A 13,732-nucleotide genomic window follows, 5' to 3' on the forward strand; every position below is an offset into this window, starting at 1 on the left:
GCTGGTGGTTTCTACAGCGCGAGTGCAGCGGTGATCGCGAGCTTTGATCTCTCAACTGCTGTTTTAACAGCAACAAATTTCTAAAGGTTTGTGTGTGTTGGCGGCTGGTTAGAGGGCAGAAAAGTGAGTGCTTCACTGTTTCAGTTCACTGTTCAGTGTTGCCGCGGTCATTCCCCTGTGTGCTCTGGCACTGGTGACGGGTCCTATTTCCTGAAAGAGCAACACGGGTGCGTTTGCGTCTTTTTCAAAAATAAATAAATATTTTTTTTTTTAGAAAGATGTCATTCCACCTGTGCGTTTCTGGATGCGGTCGTTCCCTTTTCCTCTCTGACGGTCACAATTGTTGACTTACAGCTCGCTGAGGCAGCTTTTGAGGGCGGTTCATGTTCCCATTGCGGGAATATGACTGTCGCGGTGTTGAGATCCAGACTCGCCTTCGTCCGCGAAGCGCGAGTCCCCATTACCATGCCCCACCCCCGGGTGCCGTGTGGGATGGGTGAACGGAGGATAGTGATGGAGATCTCGCCCGGTAACCATTCCCTGTGGGCTCCTCACTCCTCCATCACACTGTAGCCGATGGAATTCCTGTTGAACGTGCTGGTCCCTCTGTAATGGACCGATCAGCCGTTTCAATTGGGGTTCCCCCAGAGGATAAGATGTCGATAGCAGCATCGGAGGGTGAGCTGGCCTCTGGAGATGACGACTCGGCTGTGTTTTCTCCCTCTGGGAGTTTAACATTGCCCGAGCCAGATCCAGAAATGTCAGCTATGCTGAAACGGGCCGCCGAGGCTGCCGGGCTCGAGTGGAACCCTCCACCATGTCCCGTTCAGTCTCGGTTGGAGGATTGGTATCTTGGGGCGGGCCGTGCTGGTTCTCAGCTCGCCGCCCCAGTGCCTTTCTTTCCCGAAGTGCATGGAGAGCTTACCAGGTTGTGGATGGCACCTTTCTCTGCCAGAAACTGCCTGAATAGCTTTTCCCCCTCACTACCCTTGATGGAGGAGCGGTGAAGGGTTGCGAGGTTATCCCTCCAGCGGAGCGGTCTGTCGCGACACAGGTGCACCTGTGTCCGGCGGCCGCTACCTTTTGGGGGGATCCTCGTCTCCCCCTATGGCCTGTGAGTTCTCGTCCGTTCCGACGGGCAGAACTTACAAAGCCTGTGGGCAAGCCGCCTCCTCTTGCGTGCCATGGCGCTGCTACAGGTCTGTCAGGCCAGGGCACCCATGGACATGCACGAGGGTAGCCCAGACCGTGCGCTCATAGGTGAGCATCGCACTGCATCTGACCTCGCCCTCCGGGCACGAGTGTCGTGGCATGCGCGATCGGTCTGGCGGTGTCCACCTTAGTGGTTCAGGAGCGCCATCGTTGGCTCAGCCTGGTTGATATGGCGGATGCGGACAAGGTTCGGTTCCTGGTCTCCCCAATTTCCCAGGTTGGGCTGGTCGGCGACACGGCGGAGAACTACGTCCAACAGTTCTCTGCCGCCCAAGTGCAGATGGAGGCCATCCAGCACATCCTGCCCCGGCGGCCCGCTGCTGCCTCCACCCTGCCGCCGGTGGCATTTCCTCCGCCTGCTCGTCGCCGAGGGCGTTCCCCTGCCGCCGCTCCCACTGGGCCTCCGCAGCAGCCTCCAGCCAGGCCTCAGCATGGAGCCGGCCGCAGTAAGGACGCCCAGCCCGCTCCAGGCGCTGCCAAGCCAGGTGGCAAGCCACAGCGAAAGCATTCCGGAGTGGGCCGCTCAGGGATGGAGGAGGATGCTCTGGGAGTTCGTCACCAATCCACTCCCTCCCCCCGGGTGAGGGCCGGGTGGAGTCTTTGTTTGTGTGTGTCTGTTCCTCCGCTGCTCCCAAAAGAAGCGGAGCAAGCGGTACCCACACTCCAAAGAAGAGCAAATTCCTCTGTTCCTTGGTTCCAAGAGGGCGAGTCTGGCGGTGTGCGACCCTGTAAGCCTTGCACCCCTCAGCCCCCTCTTGTTCGCCAGCACGGCAGCTGGGTGCGGTTCGAGGACCCGGTCATCCGCCTTCTCACGCATCCCTGGCCGTCTCGTGGAGACAGGTAAGTGTCATACACCACACTCAGACCCTGCTTCGGGCTGCCTCCAGGCCTTCCGAGCCGGGTCCCTGTCCTCCACCTCGCTGCCCCAACTCGGGTACGTCTGTGGTTCCCTGGCCCCTGGCACGGTGTGTGTAAGCCTGAAGATGCTTCCTACCGCTCCAGCTGGCCCCGAAACTACCAGCAGACTCGGCTTGCGATTCATTTCGCTTGGCTTCACCCTGGCTCAGTGATATTCATCATACCTAGGTGTTGAGCTGAGATGCTCCTAAGATTAGTGATATTTATCACACCTACGTGTTGAGCACTGCTCCTGTCCTGTGTGCGCACGTCGCAGTCCTACTGGCGAAGGACGCGATGTTGCCTCTCCTCCAGCCGATATGAAGGCCGGTTTCTATAGACCCGTACTTCATTGTACCCTAGATTGGTGGTGGGTTATGGCCATCTTGGACCTGTGTCAATTGAAACGGGCCCTTTTCGAAAGCCTCCATTCAATTACTACACAGAGATGCATTTTCAAATGCTCCGTCCCCAAGGTTGGCCTGCAGCATTCGACCTGAAGGACAGTACTTCAGATCTCTATCCTTCCGCTACACAGACCATTCTGTGTTCTGGCGTCGAGGGTACGAAGTGTCAGTACAAGTCCTACCCTTTGAGTGCTCCATACCCAGTTGGGTCTTCAGGTCAACTGGAAGAGAGTAATCTCGCCCTCGGGCTGAGTATCTCTGTTTCAGTTCAGGAGAAGGACTCGGTCCAACACGTCTCTTCAAGAAGAGTGTGTTAGGCTAGTGCTAGAAGTGAGAAAGGGTTCCACTGAAAATTTCAGAGGCTCCTGGGGCATATGGCAGACGCAGCCGCTTGGCTTCCTCCATATGAAGACCGCTTCAGCACTAGTTTTTATGATCGAGTCCCGAGGTGACCGTGGCAGAGCGGCACGCCCTGTGTGATAAAAGATCACCCCGGCCTGCCACCAAACTCTCAGCCCGTGTTCAGACCTTCAGGTCCACTAACACTGACTGAGGGGCCATGTACAAAGGGCATGCTTTAACGGAGGCCTGGGCGACCTCCGACTGCATTGGTATTCGTTACCTCGAGTTGGCAGTTCACCTCGCTTTGAGCCACCGCTGCTCAGCGAGCTGCTACTGGTCTGAAAGGACAACATCGCGACCGTTGCGCTAAGCTTCCCTCGCATGTCACAAATCGCCCGTCACCTCCTCCTTGGAGTCAGAAGATAAAATTATTCCAGCCTGCTCAATCGTGCCGCCAACGAGCCTCACGACAGCTATGGCCAGGGAGAATGGAGACTCCAATCCCCTGGCGGTCCAGCTGAGCAGGGACCACTTCGGGGCCGCACAGTTGCATCTGTTGCCCCTCCGGACTCGTCCCTCTGCCAGTTGTGTTTCTGTCTGAGCGGACATCCCTTGGATAGACACTGGCTTTCAGCTGACTCCGGGGCCCAGCAGAAATGCGTTCCCCAGTGAGCCTTCTAAGAAAGCGGCTATGTGATTCATTATCGCTTGGCGCTGCTCAAGTTCAGTGATGTTCATCACACTCAGGTGTTGAGCAGAAATGCTCCTGAAGCTCAGTGAATTATCACATCTAGTGTTGAGCAGTGCTCCTGTCTTGTGCGTGCATGTCGCTTGCACCTACTGTGCTAAGTCAGGAGTGGAACAGGTCTTGATAGTTGGCCCTTTTTTGGCCCAAGCAGATCTAGTTCCCTCGACAGCCTTCCTGACTTCCCCTGAATACTTTTCAGGGACGGGGCATGATGGCACCTGCATTCAAAGAACTGGACAGGGAGTTTCAGGTCGCTATCACAAGGATATGTGGTAGTGACCATCACTTCTGCAAGCACCCCCTTAAGATAAGGCAGTTGTGCTTCGCTAGTTAGGAGTGGAACCTATTCGTTGAATGAGTCTTCTCTCCGTGAGGAGATCCTGAGAGCGTTTGGTCATTTCAGTGCTCTCTTTCCTGCAAGTTGGGTTGGAGTAGGCTGTTCCTTCACCCTCAATATGATACAAACATCATATGCAGAAGTATGGGAAGCACGTCCTGATCGTCAGGTTCCTGAGGGAGCAAGGGTCATCCCTGCGCCCCTCTTTTTCCTCTTGGGCCTGTCTCTGGTGCTATTACAATCAGAGACCGCCCCTGAGCCACTGCAGGCAGTGAGTTAAAAATTCAGTTTTTTACAGTTCTCCTGCTCGCATGGTCTCTTCTAGAGGGTAGGGAACTGCTCGCTTCGGTCAACGACTTGTGCCTGGAATTCGGGCCGGCTAACTCTCACTAGCTGAGACCCCGGCCTGGATATGTTCCCAAGGTTCCTACCTCTCCCTTAAAAGGACCCAGGAGGCAGACCCAGCCCTGGCTTTCTCTGTCCGTCCGCTTCATTGCGGGGTTACGTGCACAGAACGCAAGCCATAGGACCTCAGATCAGCTCTTATCTGTTAAGGAAATCAGCAGAGAGGGAAGGCTGTTTCCAAGCGAGGTTGGCCCACGGATGTGGCTGCCTTCATCTTGGTGAATTCCCGAGATGCACATGTCCACTTAGGTGGTGAGCTCCTCTTAAATGAGAGTGTGCTCCTGCTTAGGCGTTGACACAGAGTGCTTCGCTGACAGATATTCTAGAGTTGAGGGCTTAGCCGAACCGCTGCTTCCCGTGGGCTCCCTTCACATGAAGCCAGTTTCACTGTAAGCCCGGTACGTTGTGTCGGCTTGCTGCGCCATTCCCCTCCTATGGACTGGATACGTGCGCAATTCTTGCTCCAGTTGAGTTCCCCTTTTTTGCCGAACCCTGTCGAGTTCCTCCATACCCTTCGGCAACGGACATTGCGGAATGTCCGAAGCCAGGCCTATCACTCGTATGCTCTGGTGGAACCTGTGTTAGGCTGGGTCCATATGCTGTGATCCCTACGGTGATCCCATATGTGTATTCTTCCACGGTACGGCTCCCTGCAGCAAGCCCGTGTCTTCCCTTGACAGAGCCTGCTCTGCCGTCACTGTCCGGTTGAGTCTCCCCCCTGTCATAGGCTGGAGCCACCCCAGTGACATTCCATATGTTGTACTGCCTGGTCATCCGCCCAGTTCATATGTGTATTCTCCACATGTTACCTCCCTTCGGGCAGGATGTGGCTTCCGCAGCGTCCCTTCCTTCCATGTTCAGGGAACACTTCCCAGTGGTCCTGTAGGAACAGCAGTGACTTCCCTGGGCTAAGCCCTGTCCCTTCCCCGCCTAATTGCGGGGGGATCTGGAGGCTTTTGTCTAGGCGATGGAAGGTGGCAGCACTAGATGGCGTTTTTATTGGGATCCCAATCAGTCGACACGTCGACTACGTCGAACGTGAGCGACTGAAAGGGTTACGTATGTAACCCTCGTTCCCTGAAGGAGGGAACGGAGACTTAGTCCCGTAACCACTATTGCTGGACCACCGCTGACTCCGAGTTACGCTCGGCTCCTCAGCGAAAAACAACTAGTGCGTGCATCCACTTCCGTATTTATACCCGCGGCACGGGGGCGGAGTGTGTGATGCATTTCACGCACGCCAATGTCATTGGCTCGTTTTAATAGTACTCGAAGATGACAGGCTCTCTAAGCGTGATCCCAATCAGTCGACACGTCGACTACGTCTCCGTTCCCTCCTTCAGGGAACGAGGGTTACATACGTAACCGAGACGTTTCGCCGCAAGACAGCGATTTAGTGCACGCACTGAGACGAGAGAGGTATGTATCAACTCGTCTTAGTTAAGGGAATAACATAGTTTAATATGAAAAATCAGTAGAGTATCCCTTTAAAGGTCTACATGGCGGCCATTGCGGCTTTCCATGCCCCGGTGGGTAGTACATCATTGGGACGAGACCCCCTGATCATACGTTTTCTTCGTGGCACCTTGAGGCTAGATAGATAGATAGATAGATAGATAGATAGATAGATAGATAGATAGATAGATAGCACTTTATTGTCCGTGTACACAGAAATTTGTCTTGCAGTACAAGCTCCAACAATTACAACACACACAAGCTAAAAACATTGAGTCATCAATAAAAAATATAAATAGATACTTAAATAATATTATGGGTACTCCGCCCTGCAAGAGTGTTCTTCAATAGCCATAAATATATATACACTCACCGGCCACTTTATTAGGTACCCCATGCTAGTAACGGGTTGGACCCCCTTTTGCCTTCAGAACTGCCTCAATTCTTCGTGGCATAGATTCAACAAGGTGCTGGAAGCATTCCTCAGGGAGTTTGGTCCATATTGACATGATGGCATCACACAGTTGCCGCAGATTTGTCGGCTGCACATCCATGATGCGAATCTCCCGTTCCACCACATCCCAAAGATGCTCTTTTGGGTTGAGATCTGGTGACTGTGGAGGCCATTTTAGTACAGTGAACTCATTGTCATGTTCAAGAAACCAATTTGAAATGATTAGAGCTTTGTGACATGGTGGAAGTAGCCATCAGAGGATGGGTACATGGTGGCCATAAAGGGATGGACATGGTCAGAAACAATGCTCAGGTAGGCCGTGGCATTTAAACGATGCCCAATTGGCACTAAGGGGCCTAAAGTGTGCCAGGAAAACATCCCCCACACCATTACACCACCACCACCAGCCTGCACAGTGGTAACAAGGCATGATGGTTCCATGTTCTCATTCTGTTTACGCCAAATTCTGACTCTAACATCTGAATGTCTCAACAGAAATCGAGACTCATCAGACCAGGCAACATTTTTCCAGTCTTCAACTGTTCAATTTTGGTGAGCTCTTGCAAATTGTAGCCTCTTTTTCCTATTTGTAGTGGAGATGAGTGGTACCCGGTGGAGTCTTCTGCTGTTGTAGCCCATCCGCCTCAAGGTTGTGCGTGTTGTGGCTTCACAAATGCTTTGCTGCATACCTCGGTTGTAACGAGTGGTTATTTCAGTCACTGTTGCCCTTCTATCAGCTCGAACCAGTCTGGCCATTCTCCTCTGACCTCTGGCATCAACAAGGCATTTCCGCCCACATAACTGCCGCTCACTGGATTGTTTTTCTTTTTCGGACCATTCTCTGTAAACCCTAGAGATGGTTGTGCGTGAAAATCCCAGTAGATTAGCAGTTTCTGAAATACTCAGACCAGCCCTTCTGGCACCAACAATCATGCCACGTTCAAAGTCACTCAAATCAACTTTCTTCCCCATACTGATGCTCGGTTTGAACTGCAGGAGATTGTCTTGACCATGTCTACATGCCTAAATGCACTGAGTTGCCGCCATGTGATTGGCTGCTTAGAAATTAAGTGTTAACGAGCAGTTGGACAGGTGTACCTAATAAAGTGGCCGGTGAGTGTATATTAAAGTGCAAGTGGGGGGGAAACTATCACTTCTTTATTCTCATGTGTTGATTCAGCAGCGATATTGACAGAGGAACAAATAAGTGTTTATATTTGTTCTTTCTGCACTCTGGGACCCTATAGCGTCTCCCAGAGGGCAGGAGTTGATAGGCTGAGGTCTGCCTGTCAGGGGTTCCATTCGTGCCCTAGAGTCGGTTTCAGAGAAATTTCTGACATTCAAGACTATCTTTCTTCTAGCTATTTCGTCCCTCAAACGAGTCGGAGACCTTCAGGCCCTTTCGGTTTCTCCCACCTGCCTTGAGTTTGCACCCGGGATGGTCAAGGCATTATTATACCCTAAACAGGGATACGTCCCTAAGGTGCCGACCAATATTCCGAGGCCTATTGTGCTGCAGGCTTTCTGTCCTCCTCCATTTGCTTCTTCGGACCAGGAAAAACTGAATCTCTTGTGTCCAGTGCGAGCACTGGATACTTATGTCCACAGGGCTGCCCCGTGGAGAAAATCAGATCAGTTATTTGTCTGTTTTGGTTCACCTAAGAAGGGTCTTCCAGCCACTTCAGCAAGTGGATAGTTGAGGCTATCTCTCTTGCCTATGAGTCCTCTGGCCAGCCGTGCCCTTTGGTGGTCAGAGCTCAGTATGGAGTATGGCAGCCTCTAAAGCCTTATTATCAGGGGTTTCCCTTCAAGAGGTTTGTGATGCGGCAGGGTGGTCCTCGCCGCTCACATTTGGGAGGTTTTATAGCCTGGACCTGGACGCTGCCCCAGGGTCTCAGGTGCTTCATACTTAGATTGCCGACAGTTTTACATCAGGCAATTGTAAGTATGGCGTATTGGATATTCTCGTTCCCAAGGCGTCATCGACGCAGTGCGAGTTCCCTCGAAAGGGAACGTCTCAGGTTACGACTGTAACCCATCCGGTCAGACCGGATGTGCTTTTATCCTTTCCTGGTCGTGACGTCATCCGGCCATAACGCTCACTCTCGCCATTGGACTAGTTGACATATGTCCTTCAGACGCAATCACGCAGGGGCGTTCCCAAGGCGCCATCGACGCAGCATCTCGTTCTCTTTTCAGGGAAATGGAAGCTTTAGCGTTAAGTTCTGCCAGGAAGACTCAATTGCTACGTCACTTATTACCTTCTCATCTATCCAATCGTGTCTAATACTTGCGGTATAAAAGACCAGTACTTACACATGTCTGAGTTCGCAGATGCTGACGCTTTCATTCACCTCCATCCTCCCCACCACCACCAGGATGGTCCCTTCCCCTCCATCCTCCCCACCACCACCAGGATGGTCCCTTCCTATACCTCACAGGGGGTCGGCTGCGCCCCTGCCTTCGTCTTCAGGCAGGAAATGCAGAGTCCGGACCCTCGGATTGCGAGCTATGGACGGGGCCTACGCCAAAGAACTTTATTGCTTGCTGGGCTATCAATAAATGTATTTATTGTTACAGTATTTATTCTCCCGAGTCTTTCTGGTAGAACTAAGATTACAGTCTGAGACGTTTTACATGGTAAAAATTAAATTGTGTAGAATATCAGAGATAAGAAGTTTAAAAACAACAATGATAATTATATAAATTATATAAGTTCTGAGGGCAGATCAGAACAAGAGAACCCATGAGCACTAAATTAGTAACGTTTTTGTGCCAGTGATACCATCTTCACATTCATGGTGTCTCGGGGGGAGCTAGAGCAGAATGAAAGAAAAAAAAATCTATTCTTAATAAGCGACATATTAGATTGTCATCATTTACTTATTAGATTAAATGCTCAATTCATTTTACAATGTCTTTATGAAGCTTGAAAGTTTTGCTTGAATTGACTTTCAGTGGATGGACAGAAATCTCTCAGGTTTTCATCAAGTCTTATAGGTTTGGGATGACTTGAGGGTAAATAAATAATAACAGAATTTTCATTATAGGGTGAACTATGCCTTTAATCTTTATTAAACCTGCAACATTCCTTTATTATGTCTTCCGTTGTAGGCCTTTTCTTTTAGATACAAACTCCTAAAACAAGCTGAGTTGACTATTTTATTCTAAAATGTATTACTATTTAATGCTTATAAAAAGCCAAACTTAACTTTTGCTTAGTTTTAAGATCCATTAAACTTTTTAGAAGATATGTATGCTAGTTTCAAGAAATCATATAGCGTATAACTCATTAACAGATGCTAAACAGCTTAACACGCAGAGTAATAGGGAGTATAGTTGGATAGAAAAGAAACAAATCAACTGTCACGATTTGGTATTGTCTTGGTCACGTTTCATATCATTAGGCTTCTTTGAGATGCGCCTTGCCTCGCCTGAAATGTATGCGAGAGTAGGCGGCTGCAGTGAGGGGAGGAGTGAAAAAAGTGCAGGCAAGACGGACAGATCTCTCTTCTCGCAGTGGATCAGACACCTGTGAGATCAAAGACTGATATCACGGGATTCACACTAATGCACAGTGTTGCTAATAAACTGGATGTAATTTAAGTTCTGTTGTTTTTATATGAAAATATATATAATGAACAAGACACCCAAAGACAAAGTACTTGTTATTTGATTACATTCCAAATTTTACATTTCCAAATGTTTATCAATATTTTTTTCTTTAATACAGACATGTGTTTTTATATTGTTTTAATAAAAAGTAGTTCCCTTGATAGGACCATGGAGGCCGCGCCGGCGCCGCCCTGGCTTCCTGCACTGCCGGTGGCACCCACGCTCCATGACCCAGGTCCGCCCACGCCATGCCACGGCCCAGCCCCGTCAACGCCATGCCACGTCCCATGTCCTGTCCTCCTGCACGGGCCTGGCTCACCATCCCTCCCCCAAGACCGCCTCCGCTCCACCACCCTCCTTGAATGTTTTTTCTTTTGTTTGGGTGTCTGGAGCCACCCATAAAGGGGGGGATCTGTCACGATTTGGTCTTGTCTTGGTCAAGTTTCATGTTTTTGTGTCTTGTCATGTGATTCCACGTTTGTCATGTGATCCTGCCATGTTTCTTGTCATTGGTTAATCATCTGTTCATCTCATGTTTAATCTTGTTTGTAATAAACTGCACCTGGGATTTAGGTGATTAGAAGTCAGTTTAATTTTTACTATGTGACTTTAGCATACAAAATATATACACATAACACATATATCCCCTTATACTAACCCTACCCCTAAACCTACCCACCACAGAAAACCTTTTCCATTTTCTGAATAAAAACAAAAACAAAAAAAACAGTTTAGTTTTTTAAAGCCATTTAATTTATGAGGACACAGGAAGTGTCCTCATAAACCATGTTTACATTGTAATGCCCATGTCATGTGTCTGTTTAGGCATTAGATCATTCTTGGCTGCAGCTGTTCTTTCCTCTATTTTTTAGCATTTACGGGAACTCCTCTGGCCCAGAGAGCTTCCACATGTGTGATGTGTGCCATTTCTTGTATGTGTTCTGTCATTGTTTGGATTGTGTACCTGGTTGTGATGTACATGTGTTTTATAAAAGCATTATGGCATAAACTGTGTGGAGAATACGGAATATATGTAGGTTATGTATATGTATATGTATGTGTATATATTTTTCTTAACAGTCTTTACTAAAGCAATGACCTCCATGTGACATGAGCTGCTAGAACATCATAATCAACTCACAACCACAAAGGCAGAGAAAATTTCAGACTGCATATTACATCATACTCAGACATGGCAAGTTGATTGTAGGTTGTACACCTGCTGTAACCTCTACTAAGCCATAAGGTTCCACCTTTAGCCATAGTTCCATCTTTCATAAAAGTGCTCATAAATTTGGAAGAGAAGAGAAAGCCCTCCTCCTTCATTATCCCAAATATAAATAAAACTGTCAGAATATCCATCACATTTAATGCTCCTTAAATACACAACAGCCTTCATTATAACAATTTTAAACTTTAAATGAAGTCTGGTATAAACAGCCTCTGGATGTTTTTTTTATAGTTTCAGCAACAAATGCCATTAAAGTTTTCAGATACTCCACAGCTGCACTGACTTAAATATGACCACTTCCCCTCTCATTCAACACAGTTCTCCTTTACCTCAGGTCCTTTGTGATCCTGAGTTACTATAGTATGTTTATGTCTCAGTATGAAGGCTGTCTAAAAGCCTTGGACTAAAAGTCTCCAGTCCAGACAGAGTATGAAGCCTGCGGCTGCCTTGCAGCTTTCTTCCACTCATGGCTCATTTGCATCTTGCTAATTTCTCATGGACAGTAAGGGCCAAAACTCAATGGCCCATTCAGGAAGTCAGAGTCAGAGTAAGTTCAGTATCCAGCTGAGATCAAACACAGAACAGAAAAGCTTGGAGCTCAGGCTAAGGGGGATGAAGCACAGAAAGTCAAAATCACATGAAGCAGAAGATTGGAATAACTCCTCTCAATAACAACAATGACAGGCATTTATGTTTCACACAGTGTTTGAACATCCTTTAAAGCAAGAGATGAGGCTAACGATAATAGGATCCAACCATAGACCAGGGCACCTCGTGACAGCTAATGAAATAACGTATGTGAAATAACGTATTTCCATTTGCTTGGAAATATTAAAACAATTCCTTTGAGAAGACAACTGACTAGCTGTGTGGTTATCTCAAAGCTTCATTCCTCTATTCTGAGAGGGAAAAAATCATATGCTCCCTTTATTTTGAGTGTCTATACTACTACTAAAGTAGTTTATACTACTATAGACTAAGATTTAAATTATTAATTTGATACAATGCACTTACTGTGTACATACATGTTTTTACATTGTACTTATATATATATTTTTAATTCCTACATTTGATTACATCAGTAATTAATTTCTGTAATTACCCCTACCCCTTAACCTATTCATACCATGAAACCAGGTTCTAACCTTATCTGTGTTCCATCTCAATATAAGTGTTTTGCAATACAACATAAACACAATAAAGTACACTGTACCCAACATTATTTTTTGACGCAAGTACATTGTAGTTAAAGACACCCAATTTACTGTACACGGTGAACAAAAACATTAATATTATTGGACTATACTTACTATGCCCATCAGAACCAGGGGATTTCCGTCCTACGTGATTTGGCGATGGACACCTTGTCGTAACCGGCGGATGGTGGAGACTGTCATGACCTCTGGTGTCTGTTGTTTTGGTGACACTGATTTCATGCTTTCTTGCTGATCCATCTCCAGGACTCGGTGGCTCGCTCTTTCTGAAGGTGGTCTCTGGGAGTTTAGCACTGGCATGAGGAACAATGGTAGATGCTGCACGTGTGATGGGGGCAATGGTCTCCAGTGTCTTGCTAAAGGTGACTGAGTGCTTCTGCGTCTCAGGGGTCTTACTGTGGCCCAAGACATCTGGTCTTTTCAGCCCAAACCGGGCCGTTCCAGGACTAGGACACAATAACATTGTATCTTTTAGTTTAGCATTACATAATCTGAATTATACAACTGTTAGTTCTGATATTCTGATCTGATTGGACAAGAGTGCTCATATTACATATAACAGCACTAGGACTGTTTGTATTACTTTTTCACTGTTCACTTGTCCAGCACTATGTTTGTTGGCTGACCAGAAACTAAATGAAAACTGGTGTTTAAAATCTAAGTAACTCAAATAATATTTTCTGGTTTCTAAAACTGTTCAATGTGAGTCCAGAACTATTATACAAGTTTGTAATGTCATATGACTGTACAAAAATGTATGGTTAAATGTCATGAAGGTCCACTCCTAAACCTGACCTTCAGGGGAGCATAAGTAAATGGTACAAAAATGTACAAAGGAGATTGTACAAATTTGCCACAGTCTTTATTACTTTTATTTATATAAAATATTAAAGTTACATTTTAGACACAATATTTGCAGTTACTTTTTATATTTTTGCTTCACCGACAAATGTAGTTCTGTACAAAACCAAAACAGGATCAAAGTAGTTACAAAATCTAGTAACTGGCAGATATGTGAAAATTGCAACTATACTGTACTAGTTTATACCTGGGAGATCCTTCAATAGCTTTGCCGTTGTTGTTGGATGAGATGTCAAAGCCTAGCTCTGTCCTACGTGACACAGGTTCAGGGGTTCGTGCCTTGGGCCTCGAGGTGTCAGGGGGCTTGGTCCCATTGGAGCCCAGTTCGTAATACCTTCCACTGGTCGGAGACATGGCTGAACGCTGAACATTGGATGGTATTCGGCGTGTGTGAGGTGATGAAGAGTGTGAGGATGAGTCCACATCCTCCACTTCAAATGAGCGTTTCAGAGCTGGAGGAAAAGGTCAGATTGGAAAACTTTTAAGATTGGAATTTAGTGTGTTAAATTCCTAGATTTATCTTCTGTAGTCTCACACATATATAGCCAACCATC

At 47.6% G+C, this 13,732-nt stretch overlaps 1 protein-coding gene across 2 annotated transcripts in view; it reads right to left on the bottom strand.

The window, feature by feature from the left end:
• septin9b (septin 9b) overlaps positions 1 to 13,732 on the bottom strand; it is a 163,710-nt gene that overhangs the window by 86,322 nt on the left and 63,656 nt on the right. For both annotated transcript variants that reach the window (XM_056246188.1, XM_056246189.1), the window contains exons 2-3: positions 13,366 to 13,630; positions 12,414 to 12,763 (exon numbers count right to left, since the gene is read on the bottom strand). In XM_056246188.1, the coding sequence (XP_056102163.1) occupies positions 12,414 to 12,763; positions 13,366 to 13,630 (615 nt within the window). The remainder of the gene's footprint in view (positions 1 to 12,413; positions 12,764 to 13,365; positions 13,631 to 13,732) is intronic.

The sequence above is a fragment of the Rhinichthys klamathensis genome, unplaced genomic scaffold, assembly GCF_029890125.1.
Source record: "Rhinichthys klamathensis goyatoka isolate OS25496 unplaced genomic scaffold, OSU_Roscu_1.1 h1tg000036l_1, whole genome shotgun sequence".
Taxonomy (NCBI): domain Eukaryota; kingdom Metazoa; phylum Chordata; class Actinopteri; order Cypriniformes; family Leuciscidae; genus Rhinichthys; species Rhinichthys klamathensis.